A 24,638-nucleotide genomic window follows, 5' to 3' on the forward strand; every position below is an offset into this window, starting at 1 on the left:
TCTCAGAGTTACTCTCCCTCATTCTATCCCCGCGCCTGGCTCCTTCTCTCTCTTCCCTGAGATGTGCCCCCCGCCCCACTTCAGTCCCTTTCATCTCATCCCCGCATCTTCCTCCCCTTCAGTGCCATCTTGCTGAGTGTCCTTCCGCGCTTCATCCTCAGTCTTATCCCTCCCGGTTTCTGCACCCTCCAGTTGCACATCTCGCTCCCCGAATTCCATCCCCATCCTGTATCATCACCCCCAGTTCCAACATCCTCATTCAAAAGGTTCTCTTCTTATGCAGGGAATTCTCTCCCCTGAATTCCAAGTTCCAATCCCCATTATATATATATATATATATATATATATATATATATATATATTATTGATTTCAGCGAGGAAGGGAGAGGGAGAGAGAGAAACATTAATGCCGATCAGCTGCCGCCTGTACACGCCACACTGGGGATTGAGCCTGCAACCTGGGCATGTGCCCAGGACCGGAATCGAACCTGGGACCCTTCAGTCCGCAGGCCGACGCTCTATCCACTGAGCCAAACCAGCCAGGGCTCCAACCCCCCATTTTCATTCGCCCCTGGTCCCCTCTATTCTTCCCCATCCAGTTTCTTCCCCTTTGACTTCCATCCACTTGTTTCCGTCATTCCTCTTTTTCCATTCCCCTTCTGTTGTTTTTCCTTTGCACGCACCCCGCTCCCCGGTCCTTGGCCTCCAATTTCCTTCCCTCTGAGTTTCATCCCCGACTGTACACTGCCCCCCTCCAGCAGTCGCCAGTTTCGACCCAAATAATTTAGTCCACACTTTGGAATCTGTCCACTCTCTCGGTTCGGTCTCCACCCCCAGAGTTCAGGCCCTTCCCTCTGGGATCTGCCCCGCCCCCCAAATTCTTACTCCACCCCTGAATTCCAGCCCCGCCCCTTAGGGTTGAACCCTGACTTTTCGTCTGTGTGCCCGGCCCCTTCTCCAAACCAGCCCCTCTCCCCGACGCGGAGTCCATCTCAGATCCAGGCCCCGGGAGGGTGCTTCTCTCACCGCCGCCTCTCTGCCTCGGGCCGCAAATGCATTCGGGATTAAAATTTCATGATGTGGCACGGGCCCGCCAGGGGGTGGGAGAGCAGCCGGCGTGGCGGACGGCGCCACGGACCCAGTGGCCCGCAGCCTCTGCCCCCGCGGCCTCTCCATGGGTGTCTGGGTCTCCCAGTTTTGCCCGTGTTTGAAAACCCCCGGGTCCCCTGGGAGGAGGGGGCTGGGGGCCGGACTCCTGGGCCAGGGAGGAGCAGCCCGCGGAGCCGTCCACACGCGCCACCCTGTGGCAGCAGAATCCTCGGCCCGGGTGCGGAGGCGGCGGCCGGGGCTCCGGGCCAGGTGCGAAGGTGGAGCAGATGGTGAGGAGGAGGGAGTGGGAAGAGGGCCCAGCCGCTGCCAAATCCCGTGCATTCGCCGGAACTATCACCATGGAGACAGAGGATGGCAGAAGGGACCCAGCCCCACACTTCTTAGGACTTAAGAGTGTGTTCTTCAGTCCCACGGAGAGTCCCCATGAGAACTACAAGTCCCAGCGGCCGCTGGACCTCGGCTTGCTTCGGAAGGGCCGCTTACTTCGAGGGTCGCTGGGAGTTGTAGTTCTGAGGATGCGTTGCGCCATCTAGTGGACACGGCGCCTACATTAGCTCCTTCAGATGCTCATATCCCACCTTTTCCCCTTCTCACCAAGTCTCCCTCTACCCACCCAATTCAACTCCGTTCCAGTCACACCGGACTCTTTACTGCTCTTCCAATTTACCACTGAGGTTCCTCTATTTACTTATGCACCTAGGACTATGGAAAAAGGAGAGCGTGTTACCCATCATTAATTCAACAAATATTTGCATTCCGACTAGGTGTTAGGCATTGTCACACCACAGGAGACACAGCTATAAGAGTAACACTGGGTGTTGGGGACTCCTGGGGGCAGGAGCGGGGGGGGAGGGTTCCCTAACCCTGCCAGGGTAGATCGGAGAAAACTTGAAGGTTGAAAAGCTTTCCAGGGAAAGCTCAGAAAGGGGATGACTGGGTGGGGAGGTGGATAAGGATGGCAGGAGGGAGTGTAGCCATCGCAGGGGAATCAGCACTTGCTGAGTGGGGAAGGGAGAGAGTTTGGTGTGACTGTGACTTGAAGTACAATTCCAGGAATGGGCAGCTTGTCAGGACAGGGGTAGCAGAGGGTAGAGATGATGGTATGGATCAGATCACCAAAGGGCTCTGGGAACATCCCCTGTGAGGGGGAGACAACTAGAAACTTCCCAGATGTACTAGAGAGGAGGTACTAAGTAGAATGGACAGTAGAAACTAAGAAAAAGTTTCAAAAAATGGTGTGGTCAAGACACTCTTCGGGGTGACTAGGCAGGAAGAGGTCCAAATGAGGCCTGCAGGCCAGACGGTGCCCTGGCTGGTGTGGCTCAGTCGGCTGGAGCATTGTCCTGTACACCAAAAGGTGGCAGGTTTGGCTCCCGGTCAGGGCACGTACCTAGATTGCAGTTTCCATTCCCGGTCGGGGCATGTACGGAAGGCAACCCACGGATGTTCTCTCACATCGATGTTTCTCTCTCTCTCCCCTCCCTTCCCCTCTCTCTGAAATCAGTAAGCATATCCTCCCATCAGGCCACACAGCTCGGAGTGCCAGGCTGGGGGGCTTGGACCATCTCCCAGGGGCGATGGGGAGCCAGGGAGGGGTTGTGAACAGGAGAGGGGCAGAGTCAGCTCTGGGACCCCATGGGAGACTGAGGGGAGAAACTGGAGGATGGGAGTCAGGAAGAAGACGAGCCTGAGCTGCAGCAGTGACCCCTTTGGGACGCCAGGGCTACAACCCAATGCCCCTCCCCCGCCCACTCCCCATGAATTCCCAGCCAGACACAGAGTAAAGGCAAACTCTTTTATTTCGGTTTTAGAGAAGCGATCACCTCCTCCCCACCTGGAAGCCCAGGGCGACGCCGGGTCAAGAAGGCGCGGACAGAAGGGGCATCGCCACCATTAGCTGCTGAGGAGAAGAAAGGGAGAGGGTTCAGGACCCGGAGTCCAGGCCCCCATGCCTCCGCTTCCCGCACCACCATCTCCCCGACCAGGTACCCTTCTCTTCCGGTGGAAGGCCGCCTTGCTCTCATCAGAGTTGATCCGCAGGGGGATGTAGGCATCCAGATGGTACAGCTGCTGGGGGCCCCCCATCACCAGGCGGTTCTCCCCGATCTCCAGCGACAGCCCTAGAGCTCCATCCTGGGGACAGACTGAAATCAGCCCACCCTTCCCTCCCGGCAGCAGGACACAGGACGATGAAAACATGGGCCAGAGAGAGCAGGCTCACGGGCTGGGAGACCGCATTTACAGGGTCTAACCTTCCAGGGAGAAGGTGGGGTACGGCAATTTCAGTTCTCCGTGTTGGATCACTTACAATGCCCTGGGTATCCTGGGGACGGCACCGGAAGTGGGCCTGAGGGCCCTAAACTCAGAGGGCAGCACCAACGGCTGGCAACAAGCCCAGGTCACTTTCCCTCCAACACCCCAACCTCCTTCTCCAGCTCAGGTCGACGGCGCACCCACCAGTTTGGGGAGGTCAATTTCCGCCAAAAGGAGGTCGGGGGCTTCCAGCCAGAGGTTCAGGTGCGGCTTCTCAGGGCTGAGGGGGAACAGGAGCCAGAGCTGAGGAGAGCCCCCAGGTCCCCGCGGGGCTGCCCCGCCTGGCGTGCGGCTCCCTTCCTTTCTCGCCATCACCAGCCCTGCGGCCTGCGGAGGGGGGGGGGGGGGGGGCGGGGGACTCTTCCCAGCGGAGTTCAGCTTCTACCCTCTGGGGGTTCCCAGAGCCCCAGGACACCACCCGCTGGAGAGGGAGGGATGGCAAAGAGCACGGGAGACAGGAGAGAGGGAGCCAGGGAAAGCCCACCTTCCCTCGGGTCTCAAGGCGTCAGCGGTAAACACGTTCCCCAGCTCCTGGATCGGAGGACGCTGGCGGGAGCGGATATTTTGCTGGGAGATGGAGCCCATAAAAGGCCGGTTCCTCAACAGGCGCCACTCTGCGGGGAGAGGGAGGGCAGGGTCAAGGTCACATGGTAAGGGTTCCCTTCGCTCCACGAAGAGCCAGGGGGGGGTCTAGCACTGTGAGCTTCCCGGGAGGGGAGAAGGGTGGAGGTGGCAAGGGACCTGACCACACCCCCAGGCTTGGCTTTAGGAAGCGCGCCCACCTTGTGCCCGCCCTTCCCGGAGTATTAGCCAATAAAATCTGATCCTAGGAGATGCTCCTGACTCGAGGCTCCCACGCTGTCCAGACCCCGCCCCTTACCTAGACTACGGGCCAGGTCCCGCTCCACAAGCACTAACAACACACACACCCCCACACACACCCCGCGCACCTGGGGGAGCCTCGCCCTTTCCCCAGGATCGCAGCCTAGAGGCGAAGACATTAGCTGCCCCCAGGCCCCCTTACCTGGATTCAGCTGCAGGCTGTATTTGTCCTCCAGGCCCTCCCTGGCGATGGTGATCACCAGCTCTCGCAGGAAATCGCTGTTCTAGGACAGAGGGGGGAGCAGGGCTGCGCGAGGGCTCGAGGGCAAAAAGGGAGCGGCCCCTGCCCAGGCCTCACCCGCAGCCACGCCCCCAACCTGCATCCTCCGGTAGAAGTCGCTGTTGACAGCCACGTCGTAGGCGGTACAACCCTGGCCTTCTGCGGGGAGAGAAAGGGGTGAGGCCCTCAGCCCTCCGGGCAGGCTCCCCCACCCCCCACCCCACCCCCGCTCAGACAGGCAAGGAGAAAGCTCTAAAGGATAGCAGCCAAAGAGTGAGAGACCCAGAGACCATTAGGAAGTGAGGACTCACACACACTGAACTCACACCGCCTCCAGTCTCTGTCCCTCTGCTCCCTCCCCACTGTGTCCCAGAGCCCCACCTGCCTCCCCCTGCTCACAGCCCTCCACGCTCCCTAGCACACAGGAGGTCTGAGCACTTCAGCCTGGCATTGGGGGCCCTGTGTGTCTGCCCCTCCCACCTGGAGAGAAAAAAACCCTTCACTTCTATAGCGACCTCCTCCCTGTAAATTCCTTCCATCCCTCTGTTACTGATCAATCCAGTTCAATCATTCTTTCTGGCCGCCTCGGGACCCCTGTCTGAACCCTCTGCCCAGAACCTTCTTCTCTGTCTTGACCTGATGAACTCCTCCAGTTCCTTCTCATCTTGAATTGGACATTCCCTCCTCCAGGAAGCCCTCCCTGACCCTGACCCTGACCCTGACCCTTCAATGTGGCCAAGCGCCCCCTCCTGCCCAGCAAGAATCACACAATATTGAAACCCCAAGTTCTGGGTTTGATAAGTCCCTACTCCCTGGGGCACCACCCAAAACATGGTCCCAGCAGGCTTCAGGGGACATATGTGAATTGAAAAAGCAAGGACATAGACACGGAAATGCCACAGAGACAGAGGTGAGACAGGCAGAGAGACAGAGACAGGGGAGAGGGTGGAGGAGAAAACTTCACCCCTCTGGGGGTTCCCAGAGCCCCAGGACACCGCCTGTTGGGAAGGCAAAGAGCACGGGAGACAGGAGAGAGGGAGCCATGGATGCGGGTGAGAGCTGGCCTGGGCCTAGATCCAGAAGATCGGCTAATAAAGCACCTGCCCGCTGACCCTGACCCTGGAGGGAGGCAAAGAGAAGTGCCAGTTTGGCCAGGTGGGCAGAACCAGGACTGTCCCTTGCGGCTGCTGCAGCAGGCCCAGGAGGCTGGGGGTATGCCTCAGGGGAAGGGACCAGATCAGGAGAGTCCTGGGCCCTGGATTCTGGGGTCCTGGGGAAGGAAGGACCTAGGGGGCCAGGGTCCTGGGTCCTCCAAGGGTACTGACTTGCATCGAGTTCGGCATGAGGCTCTCCCAGACTCATGGGGATGCGAAACCCGGCTTGGTCCTCCTCCAGCATTTGAAGCAGCTGATCCTCGGTCATGTCAGCCGGAGGAGGGATGGAGGGAGAGTGACAGATGTTGATGAAAACCTTCCCTTCCGATGAGTTGGTCTTTACGCAGAAGCCTGGTGGGAATGGGTTGGTCCTGACCACGTCATGTCTCCATGTGGGTGTTGATTTCCATCAGTCCTCCCCCCAGTCTGTCCTTCTTTCGATCTGTCCCCTTCCTTGAGTCTCAGTCCTCCACTTTCTGGTTCTGTCCCCCTCCCCATGCCTGGGATCTCTGACTCTCTTTCCATGTTGGAGTCTCTGTCCCCCTAGTCACTCCCAGCCACCCACTCCTCTCTTTGGATCTCCCTCTGGGTCTCTGTTCACTTCCCCACCAAGGCTTCTAAACCCTCTTATTATGTCCCTTCCCTCCCTCCTCTGTGTCCTTTGACCCCAGTGTCTCTCCACTTCCCTAGGAATCTCTCACTCTCTTTGGGTTTCTGCCTTCCTCACCTGGTTGGGGTTGGATCTGTGTTGATTCTGGTCTGCTTGTCTGGGCCTGCTGGAGCTCCTTGGAGGCCTGGGTGAAGGAAAATGGCTCAGACCCACATTTGTTGCTCAATAAACAAATGCTTATGGATATGAGCCACGCAGGGAATAAGACATATTATGTCCCTTTCCTCCTTTGAGGAACCCAAAGAACGACTCCAGTCTTACTTCCATTTATTCCAGAGCCTAGCAAACTTGGAGTTAACCAACTACAATTCCCATAAGCCCTGTTGCCTCTCTAGTGCATTCTGGGAACTGCAATCCCATCTCAGGGGGAAGAAAAAAAAAAAAGAATCCCCCAAATAACCAGGGACACAGGAGTCCTGGTCAGTGCGCACCTGCAGCAGCAGCTCCTGGAAACGTGCCGTCTCAGCGCCCATTTCCTCCGCCTCGTTCAGCTCCGGCACCAGCAGCTTCAAGTCCGCCATGGCCCCGGGGAAGAGACCTAGGCGTCCCCAGCAACCCCGACGTGGGGGAGCCTTTGCTGGGACCTGAACTCTGGGGCCTGCTTCCCGGGCCCTCAACAGACTCCGACACCCGCCGTTGTCTATGAAAATCGAGGAATCTGGCCGGAGGCTACAATTCCACTCAGATCAGATACCGTCGTCAAATCTGTTGGGGGACACTATCTCCAGCTGCTCCCTAGGTCCAACACGCCACACGTTTAAAGGACAGCCACGCTTCCGGTGTAACAGAAATTGGTGTACGCCACACTTCCGACTCCCTCAACGCTCGTACTTTAACCAGAACCGCGCTACTGACCAATCATAGTCTACGTATGAGGCCACGCCTCCCACCTCAACCAATCAAAACTAGATTCTGAGACTGATTCCCTTAATGCCACACTTCCGCTGTCGATTAAAGGCACACTTCCCCTTCCTGCCCGACAACCACCTCAGGCCAGGTTACGGGACAGTCAAACCCTAATTTCGGTGTCCATCCTAAGACTCCCTTCTGATATCAGAATTATGGCTTCGCCCCAGAGCCAGATTCGATTCTCTAGGAAATGTATTTCGGACCGAAAGCTGCACTTTTGTGAACAGGGTGGTGGAAAGACACACCAGTACGGCCACCCTTCTGAATGTGGAACTCTCCTATTTGCAGGGCACGCACAATTTCTCCTTTTCCGTCCCCCCCCCCCCACTTTGAGGACTGCGCATGCTCCAAACTACGTGGGCGGGGTCACCGGGTCCTAAGGTTGGGTCCCGCTCTATCTCCGGCGGCCCGCCCTTTGCGCTGGAGGGGGCGGTCCCGCCTTTCGGACCTCGAGGTTCCCTTGGGTAGAGCGCCCGGCCGTCGGTGGAAAGCGGTCTGGACGGGTGATGGCTGCCACGCGCGCAGAGTCCCGCGCCCGAGAGATATTCGCCACGCTGGAGTACGGACCCGCGCCGGAGAGCCACGCATGCGCGCTGGTGAGGGCTTGCGGGCCGGCGCTGTCCCTCCCCCTCCCCGTCCCTCCCCCCCTCTCGCGCGGGTTCTGCGCGCTGACTCCCGTGATCCACCGCGGCAGCTCCGCGACTCCGCCCTTTGCTCCCGCGATTCCCGCCGCCCCTGGAAGAGCTTCCCTGGAGCTTTGGCGGGTGTGCCTCAGCCCTTTAGCGGGTTCTCGTGCCCCACGGCCCGAGCTCGCGGCGGTGTTTCCCCGGTCCCTCAGACCCGCCCCGCCCGGAGGGGTGCCAGTGGTTCTTCGGAGCCACATCAGAACCTCCTGTGGGGCTCCCATGATCTTCCAAGGAACCTCTGAACCCCCGTACACTTCCCAGGATTCCTCAGAAGATCCTGTGCCTCCCAAGGTCCTCCAGGGCACCCCCCGAGTTCTCTTGGGGCTCCCTTAATCACACGGACCCTCCGTGGAGTCCCCGTGATTCCTCAGGCTCCTCTGTACTTGTGTGGCTTCTGTGATCTCGGGAACTCTCGGAACCCCAGGATACATCAGAACCCCTCATTACCTACAGCCCCTCAGCGGCCCTCATGGGCCCCCCGTGATCCCTCACCGCCGCTCAGAATGTCGCACGGGCCCACCATGAGTCCGCAGGGCCTCTTTAAAATCCCGGTGCTGCTCCAGGACCCTCGGTGTTCAGAAGTTCCCCTCAGAGTCTCCCACAACGCTTTGGAGGTCCCTGCAGATAAGTCAGGTGCCTCGAATTTTCCGTCATTGCCCAGGCCCCTCAGAATTCCGCCATGGAGCCAGGTCATCCTGAGGGGTCCTCTGGCACCCACGCGTGGGAAGCTTGGGCTGGAAGAGTAGCCCACGTGCAGGGTGCGAGCAGAGCCTGTGGAGGGGGAGAGGAGGGGATGAGGCAGCGATGCAGGAGGAACAGGCTTCGGGGAATTGAGAGGCAAGGACAACACCTGGGGTCTGGCCCTGTGACTGGGTGGACTGTCCCCCACCACCTGGGGAACCCTGGAAGGGCAAGCTTCTGAGGAAAGATGCTGAGCTGAGTTATCACGTGTTGTTGAACGTGTGCAGGAGTCAAATACCACTTTGAGCCGGGCTGGTGTGACTCTTGATTGTTTCCCGGTCAGGGCACATGCACGAGATGCAGGCTGGATACCCAGTAGGGGGCGTGCAGGAGGCAGCCGATCAGTGATTCTCTCTCATCATTGATGTTTCTATCTCTCCCTCCTCTCTGAAATCAATGAAAATATGTATATATTTTTAAAATACCACTTTGAGCCTTAGGTCTGGAGACAGGGGCCTGGGAAGCATCAATGTCAAAAGATAACTGAGCCCTAGCTGGTTTGGCTCAGTGGATAGAACGTCGGCCTGCAAACTGAAAGGTCCCAGGTTCGATTCCGGTCAAGGGCACATGCCCAGGTTGTGGGCTCATTCCTAGTGGGGGACTTGCAGGAGGCAGCCAATCCATGATTCTCTCTCATCATGGATGATTCTATCTCTCTTCCTCTTCCTTCCTCTCTGAAATCAATAAAAATATATATTTTTTAAAAACACACAAATGTATATTAAAAAAAAGATAACGGAACCTGGGAGTGACCAGATGATCTAGGTATATAGTGTAGGCTCAGATAAAAGGAACTGGGACAGTGTACAGAGAATCCCCACACGGAGGTTAGAAGTGGAGTGTCGTGAAATGGCAATGTGCTAAAAGCTTCTCTTTATTGGGTGCTTTCACTCAGCCGCCCTCGGTGCTCAGCATAATTGCATTGGCTCTCCCAGGACCACCGTGGGAGGGGTTATTGTCATTATGTTAGTGACAGCACACAGGCTTGGGAAGTAAGTCATTTGCCCCACAGTCAGCACGGCTTCAAAGGGGAAGCTGAACTCTCAACAATAAAGAATTTAAATTAAATACAAGAAAAAAGGGGAAGCTGAGATTTGAACCTGAGCCCTCAGATTCCAGCGCCTGTGATGCCCCCACCTTTCCCCAAGCCAAGGTCTCAACCGCATGGTCTGTTGGCCAGACTCAGTCAGTAAACATGTTTTCTTTGGCCTAACTTTATTTGTAAAAATGGGAATGAATTGACAACTAATTCCATGTAAACATCCGGGATTCCAGCTTCTCTTGAAAATAAAATCCCCCAGTTTGGCAACCTTTGGCTCACGGTCCCTGACAAAAACCATCTGGATCCATCAGCGCCAGTTTGTCTTGTTAGACCAGTGGTGAGTTCCCAGTCTCCCCCAGGCCCTCTTCTCACACTAACTAGGCCTGCCAGGACCCTATGGACATTCTTTTAGGATTTTGTTTTTTCTTTGGGGGGAAATTTTGCAAAATTCCAGAGTACTTAATATTGTGAACTCTCATGTACCCCCCGGTGAGCTTCAGCAATGATGAGCATTTGGTCCAATTGTCTCCCTTGGTGTCTCTTTTTCTGGAGTGATTTCAATCCCGAGGCCTAGTCGGCGTGGTTCAATGGTTAGAGAGTCAGCCCACACACCCGGAGGGTCTCGGGTTCAATTCCCGGTCAAGGGCATGTACCTGGGTTTCAGGTTCAGTCCCCGTCCTCCGCCTGAGCCCACGCAGGAGGCAATAGTCAATGTGTCTCTCTCGCATGGATGTCTCCTTCTCTCTCTCTCTCTCTCTCCCCCCTGTTTCTCCCCCCACCCCCGCCCCTTCCACTCTCTCTAAGAAGCAATAGAAAAAATAACCTCCAGTGAGGATTAACAACAAAAAATTAAATCCCACATGTCATATTATTTTCCCATAAATAGTTGATTCCTCGTTTCTAACACATAAGGACTCCTGGAACATAACCACCCTGCCATTCATTGGCACACTCAACATTAACTGTCATTCTTTAATATCATCTGAAAAAATAAAAATAAAAAAATAAATAAATAATAAATAAATAAATAAATAAATAAAATATCATCTGATGCCCAGCTGGTGTTCAGATACCCTCAACTGTGTCAAAAGTGTCTCTCTCCCACCCCCACCCCCCAGCCTCTGGAGGGATTTGAATTAGGAACTTCCTGTTGACCATTTGACTTCAAAGAAAAGTGAGGAGAAGGGCCAGTTGGCCGGGGAAGAGAAAAGTCGGGAGGCCGAGGCTCTGGGGGTGCTAAGAGAAGAGTGTAGAAGGCAAAAGGAGGGAGCGTGTCATGGATTTAGCAAGGATTTGGGGAAGACGGGACCAGGGACGGAGAGAAACGTGGAACTGCAATAAAATTAATAGGAAGTTATAAGTGGTGCTGCTTTGAATATCTGACAAGGATGATTCATCCTCACACAGCTTTGTGAGGTGGGGGGCTGTCATTACCGCCACCTTCCAGATGGCTCGCTTAGCGGAGGCCATGGCTGCACCATGAGTAAGTACCAGAGCCAGGATTCAAACCCTGGCCGTGGCCCCTCGCTCCAGGGACCCCACACTGGGCCGCCCCTCTGCAAAGCCCGTATGCTATGCCTTGGGCTCAGTTAGACGTGCCACGGCCAAATAAACCACGCCTGGCAGGGCAGCATCCAGTCTGTCTTCGGGGTGGGGGGGTCCCACCCTCACTCCCCAAGTGCTGACAGCTGAGATGGAGGGAACACAGGAACCACCTGGCTAGGAAGCCACACGGTCCCACGGGCATCGCTTCCAGGGCCCTGGCAAGGGTCACAGGTGCACAAACAAAAACGTGCACACGCACGTCTCTGCCAGCACAACTCACAATAGCCAGAGAGCGGAAACGACCCAGGTGCCCACCCACTGGTGACTAGCTAAACAGAATGTCCGTCCAGATAATGAGGACCACACGGCAGTAAAAAGAAATGAGGCGCTGATACAGGATATGGCATGGATGGGCCTTGAAAATGCCATGCCAATCATAACATTAAAAAAAGAAAAGAGCCCTAGCCGGTTTGGCTCAGTGGATAGAGCGTCGGCCTGTGGACTGAAGGGTCCCGGGTTCGATTCCGGCCAAGGGCACGTGCCCGGGGTTGTGGGCTCGATCCCCAGTAGTGGGGCGTGCAGGAGGCAGCCAATCAATGATTCTCTGTCATCATTGATGTTTCTATCTCTCTATCCCTTCCCTTCCTCTCTGAAATCAATAAAGAATTATATTTTTTTTAAAAAAAGAAGAAAAGAAAAAACCATGCCAAGTGAAAGAAGCCAGCCACAAAAAGCCATTTAGTGTAGGATTCCATGTACGTGAACTGCCCAGAATAGCATTGAGACAGAAGGCAGATTAGTAGTTACCAGGGGTTGGGCACAGGGGAAGGGAGAGCGACTGCTTAATGGCTGTGGAGCTGTCTTTTGGGGGCGATGAAATGTTCTGGAATTAGAAAGTGGTAATAGTTGCACGATATTGTGAATTTACTAGATGCCCCTGAATTGTACACTTTAAAATGGTTAAAATGTTGAGTGTGTTATGTGTCTGTTATGTTTATGTCTATTTCCTACTACACAGGAAAAGAATTAGCTGGTGGGGTGAAGGGGGGCAGGTGTCCCCCTCCCAGAGGACACTGGGTAAGGGATGGAGCTCCTTCAGCTGCCTCCCAGGCCCCTTTCCAAACTCTCCCCTTTCCCCAGGCCTGGCTGGACACCCAGGATCGGTGCTTGGGTCACTATGTAACTGGAAAGTGGTTAAAGCCAGAAAACAGGAAATCAGTGCCTTGCCAGGATCCCATCACAGGTAGGAGGCGTCCCCTAGTCGTTAGGGGAGGGAGAGGCACCCGTGCCCCTAGCCATACCCAGTCTTTGCTCAGGGCCCTGAGGGCAGGGAACAGCTGTCGAGGGAGGAGGCTGAGAGTTTTGGCTCCTCCTGATACTGATTATTCTAATATGGGCCCAAGTCCCTGTGGACACTTTTCGAAGTCACCACCTACTAAAATCCCTTCCTTAGCTTTGCACAGTGGCAGTATCATAGCCAATGAGGTTTATCCGAGGCAAGATTATTGCTAAAAAAATAAAATAAAATAAAATCCCTTCCTTGCCTGCGGATGCCATCAGAGCAAGGACCAATGGATTTATCCCCATTGGTCAGATGACAAACCTGAGACCCTCAGCAGGGCTGGGGACCAGCTTTACTGCCCCGGAAATCTTAGCTCCCAGGCCCCGGAAATCTTAGCCCCCGTGGTTCTGACACAGTTTCCCCCCTCTTCAATCTGGGTTCCCCCCCCCATCTGTCTCCGCAGGAGAGAACTTGGCCAGCTGCCTCCAGGCACAGGCTGAGGATGTGGCGGCAGCCGCAGAGGCAGCCAGGGCCGCGTTGGAGAACTGGAGCGGCCTCCCCGGAGCCTCTCGGGCCAAACACCTGACCAGGTGATGCAGTTGAGGTGTGGACCCAGGGAGGTGGGGAAGGACTGAGAACAAAGACTCTAGTTCCCAACATCCCACTGGATTCATTGGCCGCCAAGGTTCGTGTTCCCAGCATGCCTTTTGGCCTTTAGTCCCATCTATTCGGACTAGTAATAACAAAACCTCTGTTTCCCCCGAAAGAATATCCTTGGAGCTCATTGGGACTCCATTTCTCAGCAGCTCATTGGGACTGGTGGAGCCCCAAAGTCCATTTCCCAGCACCCTCCTGGGGCAGCTAGAGACAAAGATTCCATTTCCCAAAATGTTTGAGATTAGAGGTAAGCCCCAGCAGCTCCAGGGTTACAGGTGGCCAAAATCTTTGCACAGCAGCCTCAGGATTTGTTTTCCTGGACTACATTTCCCATAAATCTCTAGTGTTCTCTACCCCTGGTAAATGGGGATGTCCCAGGGGTTCATGGGGAATATTGTAGTCCAGGTAAATGGGGTGTGTTTCAAGATCCTTTCAGGCTCAGGGGTACTGGGAAATGACCGGCCCCCTCGCTTTCTCCACAGGCTGGCCAAGATGATCCAGAAGCACCAGCGGCTGCTGTGGACCCTGGAATCCCTGGTTACTGGGCGGGCTGTGCGAGAGGTTCGGGACAGGGATGTCCCGCTGGCCCAGCAGCTGCTCCAGTACCATGCAGTTCAGGCACACATCCAGGAGGAGGCGCTGGCAGGCTGGGAGCCCATGGGTGAGGGGCATGAGTCCCGGCCCCCAGCCCTCTCTTTCATCAGGGCCCACCAGTGCCTGTCCCAGTCACCTCATTTGTTCTTGCAGGAGTAATTGGTCTCATCTTGCCACCCACATTTTCCTTCCTTGAGATGATGTGGAGGATTTGCCCTGCCCTGGCTGTGGGTAAATGATGGGCTGGGGGCCTGGACCCCTGGGTCTGAGGGAGGAGGGGCTGGGGGCCTGGACCCCTGGGTCTGAGGGAGGAGGGGCTGGGGGCCTGGACTCCTGGGTCTGAGGGAGGAGGGGCTGGGGGCCTGGACTCCTGGGTCTGAGGGAGGAGGGGCCGGGGGCCTGGACCCCTGAGTCTGAGGGAGGAGGGGCTGGGGGCCTGGACTCCTGGGTCTGAGGGAGGAGGGGCTGGGGGCCTGGACCCCTGAGTCTGAGGGAGGAGGGGCTGGGGGCCTGGACCCCTAAGTCTGAGGGAGGAGGGGCTAGGGGCCTGGACTCCTGGGTCTGTGGGAGGAGGGGCTGGGGGCCTGGACTCCTGAGTCTGAGGGAGGAGGGGCTGGGGGCCTGGACCCCTGGGTCTGAGGGAGGAAGGGCTGGGGGCCTGGACTCCTGGGTCTGAGGGAGGAGGGGCTGGGGGCCTGGACTCCTGGGTCTGAGGGAGGAGGAGGCTGGGACCTGGACTCCTGGGTCTGAGGGAGGAGGGGCTGGGACCTGGACTCTTGAGTCCTTGAGTTGCCCGCCTTCCCCAGGCTGCACTGTGGTGGTCCTCGTGCCCCCGGCCTCCCCAACGCCCCTCCTCCTGGCCCAGCTGGCCGGGGAACTGGGCCAATTCCCAGGAATCCTCAACGTGCTCATGGGCCCTGCCTCCCTGGCGCCCGTCCTTGCCTCCCAGCCCGGGGTCCAGAAGGTGGCCTTCTGCGGAGCCATCGAGGTATCTTCCGGGCTAGGAGGGCGACAGGGCAGGGCTGGGGTCCAGAAGGTTTTCTCCCCTCTGAACCCCTGGGGTGTGGGGTTCCCTCAGGAAGGACGCGTCCTTCGGCGGACCCTGGCGGGCATGGGTCCCGAGCTGGGCCTGGCACTGGGGACCGAATCGCTGCTGCTGCTGACGGAGGCGGCCGATGTGGACTCAGCCGTGGAGGGCGTCGTGGATGCAGCCTGGTCGGACCGCAGCCCGGTGAGACCCTCGCGCTGGTGTCCCCTGAGGTCCTGAGGGCTGTGCGTGTCTGTCTCCAGACCTTGGGGCTCCGCGTCTCTGTTCAGTTTTCAGTCCCAGAGCTATCTTTACACCATGGCGTGCGGGACTCATCACCTCCGATTTCCGGAGCTCCCTGCCCGGCTCCCCTGGTCTTTCGGGGCCTGGCCTGTCTCTTGCTCCCTAATACCCCTCACTGTTCTGGGTGTTCCTGTCCCTGGTTTCCCAACCTCTGTCTTTACTCTGAATGACCAGCTTTCTGGAACTCCACCTTCTGCCTGGGGTCCGGGGCCTCGGAGAGTCTCCAGGGTCCTTGGCCACTTCCCCGGACCCTCCTTTGATCTCTGCATGCGTGTCCCCGAGTCTCAGCCCTCTGTGGGAGCCTGTCCCCACACATGGCCCCTGACATCCCTTTTCCTAACAGGGGGGCCTCAGGCTCCTCATCCAGGAGTCTGTGTGGGATGAGGCGATGAGGCGGCTCCAGGTGCGGATGGCGCGGCTCTGGGGAGGCCGAGGGCTAGACGGGGCCGTGGACATGGGGGCCCGAGGGGCTGCTGCACGTGACCTGGCCCAGCGGTATGTGCGAGAGGCCCAGAGCCAGGGTGCACAGGTGAGCCAGGGGTGCAGGCTGCAGGGTGCCGGGGGAGGAGGCACCTGGGTCTGAGGGAGGAGGTGCTGGGGGCCTGGGCTTCTGGGTTCCTGGGAGGAGGCACCTGGGAATGGACTTCTAGTAGATCTGTTTCTTTCTCCCAGGTGTTCCAGGCTGGCGATGTGCCCCTAGACAGCCCGTTCTTCCCCCCAACCTTGGTCTCTGACCTGCCCCCATCCTCCCCGTGTGCCCAGGCAGAGGTGAGCCCCTTCGTGTCCAAGAGATCCTACTCCATCCACCCATCTGCACCCAGACGTGGGCCACAGCAGAGGCCCTGGGCGACCCCTTGGCCTGGGTCTGGGGCTGCTGACTGCTGGGCGCTGGTCCCCTAGTGGGGGCGGGTGTAGGAGGGCGGGGTCGGCAGGCTGCTTCAACTCACTGTCACCTTCCAGGTACCATGGCCTCTGGTCGTGGCCTCCCCGTTCCGCACAGCCAAGGAGGCACTGGCCGTGGCCAACGGGACGCCCCGAGGAGGCAGTGCCAGTGTGTGGAGTGAGAGGCTGGGGCAGGCCCTGGAGCTGGGCTACGGGTCAGTGGCACCCATGGGGCACAGGCAGCGGCCCGTGGGGAGGGCCTGTGCCTCAGTCTTCATGCCTCCGACTCTGACTCTCCACCCCCCAACTCCCTGCTTTTCTCTCTGATGCCCCGTCTCCCCACAGGCTCCGGGTGGGCACAGTCTGGATCAACGCCCACGGCCTCAGAGACCCTGCGGTGCCCACGGGCGGCTGCAAGGAGAGTGGGTCTTCCTGGCACGGGGGCCTGGATGTGAGTGTCCCCTCCCGCCGCCACCGTCGGCACCCTCTCTCAGCCTTGTGCCCGCCCTGCACCCTCCTAACACTTCCCTCTCACAGGGTCTGTATGAGTACCTGCGACCCGCAGGGACCCCTGCCCGGCTGCCCTACCTTTCTGAGAATCTGAACTATGACACCTTTGGCCTTGCTGTCCCCTCAACCCTCCCGGCTGGGCCTGAAACAGGTCCCAGGTGAGCTGTTCCAGGGCCCACAATTCCCAGAATCCTGTGGGTGAGGACGGGCGGGTGCCCCTTGGACTGAAGGGGGTTAGGTAGAGCCCTGGAGGGGTCCCATGTCCCACTGAGATCTGCATTCCAGGTCTTATGGCCTCACACCCACCGTCCAGGCCTGAGGAGAGCCTCAGTCCTGCTAAACGAAGGTCTGGGGTCTCCCAGAGTCTTGTGGGGCCAAGAATTGGGGGTTACCCAGAAGCTCATGGGAGCTGGAGTGGTCCATCCACCTTGGCCCCCAACACCCACCCTCACACCTCACCCCACTGCAGCCCGGCACCCCCCTATGGGCTCTTCGTGGGGGGCCGTTTCCAGGCGCCTGGGGCTCGCAGCTCCAGGCCCATCCGGGACTCGCAGGGCAATGTCCATGGCTACGTGGCCGAGGGCGGAGCCAAGGATATCCGAGTCGCTGTTGAGGCTGCTCACCAGGCTGCCCCTGGGTAAGTGGGGTCACGGGATCACCCAGGCCTTGTGAGGCCTCAGGGCAGTAGGGACCCCCAAGGGCTGAGGGGCTGTGGGGTCTGGACCTCGAGGGCTGGTGGCCTGTGGCGGCAGCTCCCACGGCTGACGGAATAGGGGTGTGGTTGGCCCCTCTCTTCCTGGGGCGGCGGAGCTATGGGGCCTGGACCCCCAGGGTAAGGGCTGTGGACAGAGGAGGGGCACCTGGGAAGACCCAGGGCCGGGATACCAGCCCCGATGCTCACTGTCCGCCCACAGGTGGGTGGGCCAGTCCCCGGGGGCCCGGGCAGCCCTGCTGTGGGCACTGGCAGCCGCCCTGGAGCGCCGGGAGCCCACCCTGGCCTTGAGGCTGGAGAGGCACGGAGTGGAGCTCAAGGCCGCCAAGGCGGAGGTGGAGCTGAGCGTGAGGCGGCTTCGGGCGTGGGGGGCACGCGCCCATGCCCAGTGCCACAGCCTGCAGGTGAGCGGGCTGTGTGGGAGGGCAGACAGAGCGGGCGGTGTGGAGTGGGGTCAGAACCAAAGGCTCTGGAGTGAGCCACACCTGGGGCCCAAGTTGTGATCACCAGCAAGTAACTTGGCCTGTGTACCTCAGTTTTCTCATCTGTGTAATGGACATAGGGCCTACCTCAGATTAGTGTTTCAAATTGTTAGTAACCCATAAAATCAATTTAGTGAGTTGTAACCATGATTTCCTTTTTTATTTGGTAGTTTTTGTTTTTATTTTTGAACTTTTATTGAATTTATTGGGGTGGCATTGGTTAACAAAATGGTACAGATGCCCAGTTCCACTCCACATCATCTGTACACGGCCCCTCCCCCAGCATTCACCACACTGTTTTCCGTGTCCATGAGTTCTTTCTTTCTTTTTTATTTTCTCTCAACCCCTCCTTCCTCTCACCCAGCTCCCCCACCCAGACAGCTGTCAGCCTGCGCTCTAGCCATGAGTCTGTCTCTAGTTTGCTTGTTCATTAGATTCCATTAGAGTGAAGTCATATGGTATTTGTCTTTCTCTGACTGGCTTATTTCAATCAGCATAATGCTCTCAGGACCGTCTGTGCTCTGCAGTCTGACGGTTTTTAAAGTTTGGCTTTAGTTGAGGTATAGAATGCATATAGCAAACTGTACCTTCTCAGGCCTGCATCTGGGTGAAGTTTGACAATTATATACAGTTGCGTCCTCACGATCAGGACAGATTTTCATCACCCCAAAGGGCTTCTCCCTCCTCTTCCCCTTCCCCCCACTCCAAGTGCTTGGCAACCACTAAACTCTCTGTCCTTGAAGTTTTCTTCCAGAAGAGCACAAAGCAATCCTACTGTGTAGCACAAGCATGTCAAACTCAAAGGCTAACACGGGCCAAATAAGGTGTAAGTGTATGTGGGCCACACACAAAAAAGCTCCACTTTTCATAGAAACGTAGGTTTATTTCGATAGACATGCTGAATACAAAGGGCTGAAATAAATGAGTTAACATAAAATAATAGAACATTTTAATAAAAATTAATATTTTTTCTTGAATATTAACTTACCAGACCTTGAAGAACTGCACAAATTAATAAGCGTCACGCAAACAAACCTATTTCTCTTGTTCTCTGAAAGTGAAATATTTCCTGTTGCGCACACCAAACAAGTCAGTCCAAGACTAACGACGTGGCAATGGGCTGCTGAAATATTTGCTGCTGGTATTAGTGGAGAGAAATGGTGCACCTTCGTGTTAAGGCGAGTAAGGGAAATGAATGCAACACGATTGTATTAGTCATTAGCGAACGTTGTGGTTCATTATTAATAATTACGTATAACAGGATATTATAAAAATTAAGTTATGAAATTTTTATGAAAACGTTTCTTACATACCGTTACATTGGCTGGGCCACAAAAATATTCGTTGCGGGCCGCGAGTTTGACATGCTTGGTGTAGTGTTTTATGTCTGGTTTCTTTCATGACTTTTAAGATGCATCCTTACTGCATCTATCAATACATTCCTTTTCATTGCTGAGAAGTGCTGTCTTACATGCATACCATATTTGTTCCTGCATTTACCAGTGGCTAGAAAGCCGGGCATCTCTAGCCTTTAGCTGTTGAGTAAATCATTTGCATGCATGCATGCCTTTGTGTCAACATGTTTTTATGGCTCTTGGGTAAATACCTAGAAATCAGATTGCTAGATGGTGTGATAAGTGCATACTTAATTTCACAAGAAACTGCCAAACAGGTTTTCAAAGTTTACCATTTCGCTATCCCACCAGCAGTATGTGTTTCAGTTTCTCTACATCCTCGCCAACCCTTTAGATACCAACTTTTATTTAAAAACTTAGCCATTTTACCTGGCCAGCATGGCTCAGTGGTTGAACATCGACCTATGAACCAGGAGGTCACAGTTTGATTCCTAGTCAGGGCACATGCCCAGGTTGTGGGCTCAATCTCCAGTGGGGGATGTGCAGGAGGCAGCCGATCGATGATTCTCTCTCATCATTGATGTTTCTCCCTCTCTCTCCATCTCCCTTCCTCTCTGAAGTAAAAATATATATATATATTTTTAAAAGATTTAGCCATTAAAAAAAAACATGCTTTTATTGAGCCCAGCCGGTGTAGCTCAGTGGTTGAGCATCGACCCATGAACCAAGAGGTGACTGGTTCGATTCCCAGTCAGGGCACATGCTCAGGTTGCAGGCTCAGTCCCCAATAGGTGGCATGCAGGAGGCAGCTGATCAATGATGCTTCTCTCTCATTGATATTTCGATCTCTCTATCCCTCTCCTTTCCTCTCTGTGAAAAATCAATAAAAACATAATTTTTAGAGAGAGGAAAGAAGAGGGAGAGAGAGAAACATCACTGTGAGAGAGAAACATACATCAGTCGCCTCCCACATGCACCCTGACCCCGACAAAACAAATTCCTTAAAACAAACAAAAAACAATAAAACTAATTATAAAAGCTGAGGATGTTACCAGTTACTTCAAAGAGACATGAATGGCAAGCGAGCACATGGAAAGATATTCGGCACCACTACAGATCAATCACTAGTGCAATGCTGACTGAAGCCCTGGCCAGTAGCTCGGGTGGTTAGAGCATCATCCCAATGCACCAAGGTTTCGGGTTCGATCTCCATCAGGGCACATATAAGAAGCAACAGTGAATGCATAAGTAAGTAGAACAACGAATTGATGTTTCTCTCTCTTTCTCTCCCTTTCTCTGTCTCTCAAATCAATTTAAAAATGCAAATCAGAGCCACAGTGAGGTATAACTACATGCCTATGAAACTGGCTAAAATTTTAGCCCTGGCCAGTGTGGCTCGGTTGGTTGGCGAGTCCTCCCGTAAACCAGAGGGTGGCAGTTTGATTTCCAGTCAGGGTGCAGGTTCAGTCCCCGGCTGGGCCACGCCTGGGAGGCAGCCAATCCGTGCTTCTCTATCTCTTTCTCTTACATATAACCCAGCCATGATTCCTAGGTATTTACCTCCATAAATTTGATTTCGAGGTTTTTAAAAAATATTTTAGAGGGAGAGCAAGAAGTGAAACATTGATGTGAGTTCGAAACATCGATTGGCTGCCTCCTGCACGCCCCCTACCAGGGATGGAGCCGGCAACCCAGGCATATGCCCTGACCAGGAATCGAACCAGCAACCTTTCAGTGCACGGATGGGGTGACACCCAACCAACTGAGACACACAGGCCTGGGCAAATTTTTTTTTTTTTTAATTTGTTTTAGAGAGAGAGAGACTGTCACTTTGTTGTTGCACTTATTGATGCATTCATTGGTTGGTTACTTGTACGTGCCCTGACTGGAGATTGAACCCAAAACCTTGGCCTATCAGGAAGATGCTCTAACCACTGAGCAACCAGTGAGGGCTAATTTCTAGGTTTTTAGAGAAACTGAAAGCATATATCCACAGCATGACTTATACACAAATGTTTATTGCAGCATTATTTGTAGTAGCCAAAAACCCGAAACAACCCAGATATCTTTCAATAGGTTGATAAACAAAATATGATACATCCTTTCATATTTGGCAATCCTACTTGGCAATATGGACTCCTACTTGGCAGTCAGAGGAAATGAACATGCCACAGCATGAATGAACCTCCAACTGACTATGCTGAGTGAAGAAGTCAGATTGAAAAAGAGCCCTGGCCGGTGTGGCTCAGTGGTTGAGCTTTGACCTATGAACCAGGAGATCAAGGTTCCATTCCGGTCAGGGCACATGCCAGGTTGTGGGCTTGATCCCCAGTATGGGGCGTGCAGGAGTCAGGCGATCAATGATTCTCTCTCATCATTGATGTTTCTATCTCTCTCTCCTTTTCTCTCTGAAATCAATAAAAGTATATATTAAAAAAAAAGTATAGAGCGCTGGCCTGTGTTTCTAAGTGGTTAGAGCATCAGCCTACACACCAAAGGGTCGAGGGTTCGAGTCTCAGTCAAGGGCATGTACTTGGGTTGCAAGTTTGACCCCCCGGTCCAGTCAAGGTGTGTGTAAAAGGCAACCAATAATGTATCTCTCACATCGATGTTTCTCTCTCTCCCCGCCCCCTTCCATGCTCTCTAAAAATCAATGGGGAAAATATCCTTGGGTGAGGATTAACAAACAAATAAAAAAAAGTGTAGACTGTGATTCTATATCTAGAAAATTCTAGAAAATACAAATTCATCTGTAGTAAGAAAGCAGGTCAGTGGTTGTCTAAGGACAGAGAGTAGGGATTGGAGGGAAGAAACAAGGAAATTTGGGGGGTGACATTCATGATCTTTTTTTCTAATCTTCACCTGAGGATATGTTTTTGTTGTTGTTTTGTTATTGTTGTTGTTGTTTTAATATATTTTATTGATTTTTTAGAGAGAGGGATAGAGAGTTAGAAACATCGATGAGAGAGAAACATCGATCAGCTGCCTCCTGCACACCCCCAACTGGGGATGTGCCCACAACCAAGGTACATGCCCTTGACTGGAATCAAACCCGGGACCTTTCAGTCCGAAGGCTGACGCTCTATCCACTGAGCCTAACCGGTCTCGGCTGAGGATATGTTTATTGATTTTTAGAGACAGAGAGAGAGAAACATCAGTCAGCTGTCTCCCACACGCTGACGGGATTGAACCAGCAACCTAGGTATGTGCCCTGAAGCGGGGATTAAACCCGCAACCTTGCCGAAACCGGTTTGGCTTGGTGGATAGAGCGTCGGCCTGCGGACTGAAAGGTCCCGGGTTCGATTCCGGTCAAGGGCATGTACCTCGGTTGCGGGCACATCCCCAGTGGCGGGTGTGCAGGAGGCGGCTGATCAATGTTTCTCTCTCATCGATGTTTCTAACTCTCTATCCCTCTCCCTTTCTCTCTGTGGAAAATCAATAAAATATATTTAAAAAAAAAAAAAACCCGCAACCTTTTGGTGTAGGGGACAACCAGCTTAGCCACCCAGCCAGGACGAAGCCCATGATCGTAATTGTGGTGATGGTTTCATGGGTGTATGTTTATGTGGAAACTTATCAAAACCCTGGCCAGGTGACTCAGTTGATTTGAGCATTGTCCCCTATACCAAAAAGGTTGTGGGTTCAATCCCCGGTCAGGGCACTCATGGGAAGTAACTGATTGATATTTCTCTCTTTCTCTCTCCCTTCTTCTCTCTGAAAATCAATAAAAACATATCTTCAGGTGTGGATTAAAAACAAAATCAAATTGTATCCTTTAAAATGTGTGCAGGTTAGTGAATATCAAGTTCTGATCCCTCTACACACATTAGCTCATTTCATTTTAACATCAAATCCCTGAGGTAGTTCTATTATCATCCTCATTTGAAAGATGGGAAACTAAGGCCCAGACTTGAGGTCACACAGCTGATGAGTGGTGGAGCTGGGACTTGAACCCAGGCCATCTGGCTCTGAGCCATCACTTGGTTCTATTATTATTGGAGTTGTTAGGAAGAAGCAAAGATGGGGATGTGAAAAGGAAAGAAAGGGGCAGGTGATGGAGGTGGCGAGGGAGATAGTCCTGGACCCCTGTCCCGCCTTTGACCTCCCACTTGTCTCTGCAGGTAGCTGAGCTGAGAGGCCCTGTGCTCCGACTTCGGGAGCCGCTGGGGGTCCTGGCTATTGTGTGCCCGGACAACTGGCCCCTGCTTGCCTTTGTGTCCCTGCTGGCCCCTGCCTTGGCCCATGGCAACACCGTGGTTTTGGTGCCCAGCGAGACCTGTCCCATCCCCGCCTTGGAGGTCTGCCAGGTACCGTTGCCTGCCTGCTGCTGCTCCTAGCAGCCCCTGGGGCTCCAGACAGATGAAAGGCACGCCAAGGCCTACAGGAGTTGGGTTCCCACCCTCACCCCTTGGTAGCCATGGTAACCCCTGTCCAGGAATCCAAGCCTTCACTCCTCTAGATCCAGGGACCATGTTCTTCAGACCACAAGCCTTCACCAGTCGTGCCCGGGCCCATTGCTTCTGGGAGCCCCATGCCATTCCCCCAGATGCTCACTCCCTGCCCCCACTGCCTTCGGGGTCTCAGAGCCTTCCCTCCCAACCCCAGGTGGCACTCTCTCCATCCTCTAGGATATGGCCACCTTGTTGCCAGCCGGCCTGGTGAACGTGGTGACCGGCGATCGGGACCACCTGACCCGCTGCCTGGCCTTGCACCAGGACGTCCAGGCCCTGTGGTACTTCGGATCTGCCCAGGTACCCTTTGTTTTTACATCTTCTGGGAACATGGCTCTGCCCCCTTAAAACTTCTGTTGCTAAGGGAGAGAAACACCTTGGCAACCAGGTTCTGAGGGACTTCCCCTTCAGAGCCCTGGTTGCTAAGGAAAAGGATGTGCTTAGCAACAAGGGCCTAGATCTTGCCCGGCCCAAAGACCTAATCTTACTGGACAGCCCATTTCTAAAGACCGTACCCTAGCAACAGAGTTAGAAGCCACAGTCCCCCCTCTTTAAACCTTGTCAACAGAAACCTCAGGCCCCGTTTGAGCATGGGCTGCTGACGGGGAGGAAGTTGCCTAGCCACAAAGGTCAACCCCATTTCCCCGGCATCTGCAAGGTTTGCTTGCCAGGAGCTGAGCTTATAGCAACAGAGCGTAGGTCAAGCCTGCACGCCCCTCCTCAGTAGTATCCATGTTGCCAAGGAAGCAGCTGCTTATCAGACAAGCCGGAGGCCACGCTGACCCCCCTGTCTCCGTGCCAGGGCTCCCAGTTTGTGGAATGGGCCTCAGCAGGAAACCTGAAGCCCGTGTGGGTGAAGAGGGGCTGCCCCCAGGCCTGGGATCAGGAGGCCGAAGGAGCAGGCCCAGAGCTAGAGCTTCGGGCAGCACGGACCAAGGCCCTGTGGCTGCCCATGGGCGACTGACACCTGAGTGCAGCCCACTCCATCTCGGACGAAGAAGAGTTGGACCACCAACAGGCTCCAGATGCCTGGAACTTTCCCCTTGGATGTCCAGGCCCTCAAATAAATTCTGACCAACCTTGGCTGTGCTTCTGAGGGAGAGAGCGAGCA

General features: G+C 54.9%; 2 protein-coding genes and 1 non-coding gene across 5 annotated transcripts; 2 read left to right on the forward strand and 1 right to left on the reverse strand.

The window, feature by feature from the left end:
- Positions 1–2,891: 2,891 nt before the first annotated feature.
- On the reverse strand, positions 2,892–7,536 carry PIH1D1 (PIH1 domain containing 1). Of its 2 annotated transcripts, none has more exons than XM_054711028.1 (9): positions 6,781–7,536; positions 6,407–6,473; positions 5,851–6,030; positions 4,623–4,684; positions 4,448–4,529; positions 3,908–4,037; positions 3,568–3,643; positions 3,100–3,243; positions 2,892–3,007 (listed from the first exon to the last, which is right to left on the reverse strand). In XM_054711028.1, the coding sequence occupies exons 1-9, from the start codon at positions 6,868–6,870 to the stop codon at positions 2,969–2,971; spliced, it is 870 nt and encodes a 289-aa protein (XP_054567003.1). In that variant the 5' UTR covers positions 6,871–7,536; the 3' UTR covers positions 2,892–2,968. The 2 variants fall into 2 exon arrangements, with proteins under 2 accessions (XP_054567003.1, XP_008152584.2); XM_008154362.3 differs by having other exon boundaries at positions 2,892–3,010; positions 6,781–7,533.
- Positions 7,537–7,624: 88 nt separating this feature from the next.
- Positions 7,625–24,610, forward strand: ALDH16A1 (aldehyde dehydrogenase 16 family member A1). 2 transcript variants are annotated; one of them, XM_008154359.3, is made up of 17 exons: positions 7,625–7,854; positions 12,413–12,515; positions 13,018–13,144; positions 13,694–13,872; positions 13,959–14,036; positions 14,612–14,793; positions 14,884–15,036; positions 15,479–15,664; positions 15,808–15,903; positions 16,096–16,232; positions 16,363–16,468; positions 16,555–16,685; positions 16,997–17,164; positions 17,442–17,643; positions 23,198–23,383; positions 23,705–23,827; positions 24,330–24,610. In XM_008154359.3, the coding sequence occupies exons 1-17, from the start codon at positions 7,765–7,767 to the stop codon at positions 24,489–24,491; spliced, it is 2,409 nt and encodes an 802-aa protein (XP_008152581.2). In that variant the 5' UTR covers positions 7,625–7,764; the 3' UTR covers positions 24,492–24,610. The 2 variants fall into 2 exon arrangements, with proteins under 2 accessions (XP_008152581.2, XP_054566997.1); XM_054711022.1 differs by lacking the exon at positions 12,413–12,515 and having other exon boundaries at positions 7,792–7,854.
- LOC114227393 (U4 spliceosomal RNA) lies at positions 12,724–12,869 on the forward strand. Its single transcript, XR_003613436.2, has one exon. It is a non-coding gene; the product is annotated as a U4 spliceosomal RNA (small nuclear RNA).
- Positions 24,611–24,638: the final 28 nt, after the last annotated feature.

Source organism: Eptesicus fuscus, chromosome 21, assembly GCF_027574615.1.
Source record: "Eptesicus fuscus isolate TK198812 chromosome 21, DD_ASM_mEF_20220401, whole genome shotgun sequence".
Lineage (NCBI taxonomy): Eukaryota > Metazoa > Chordata > Mammalia > Chiroptera > Vespertilionidae > Eptesicus > Eptesicus fuscus.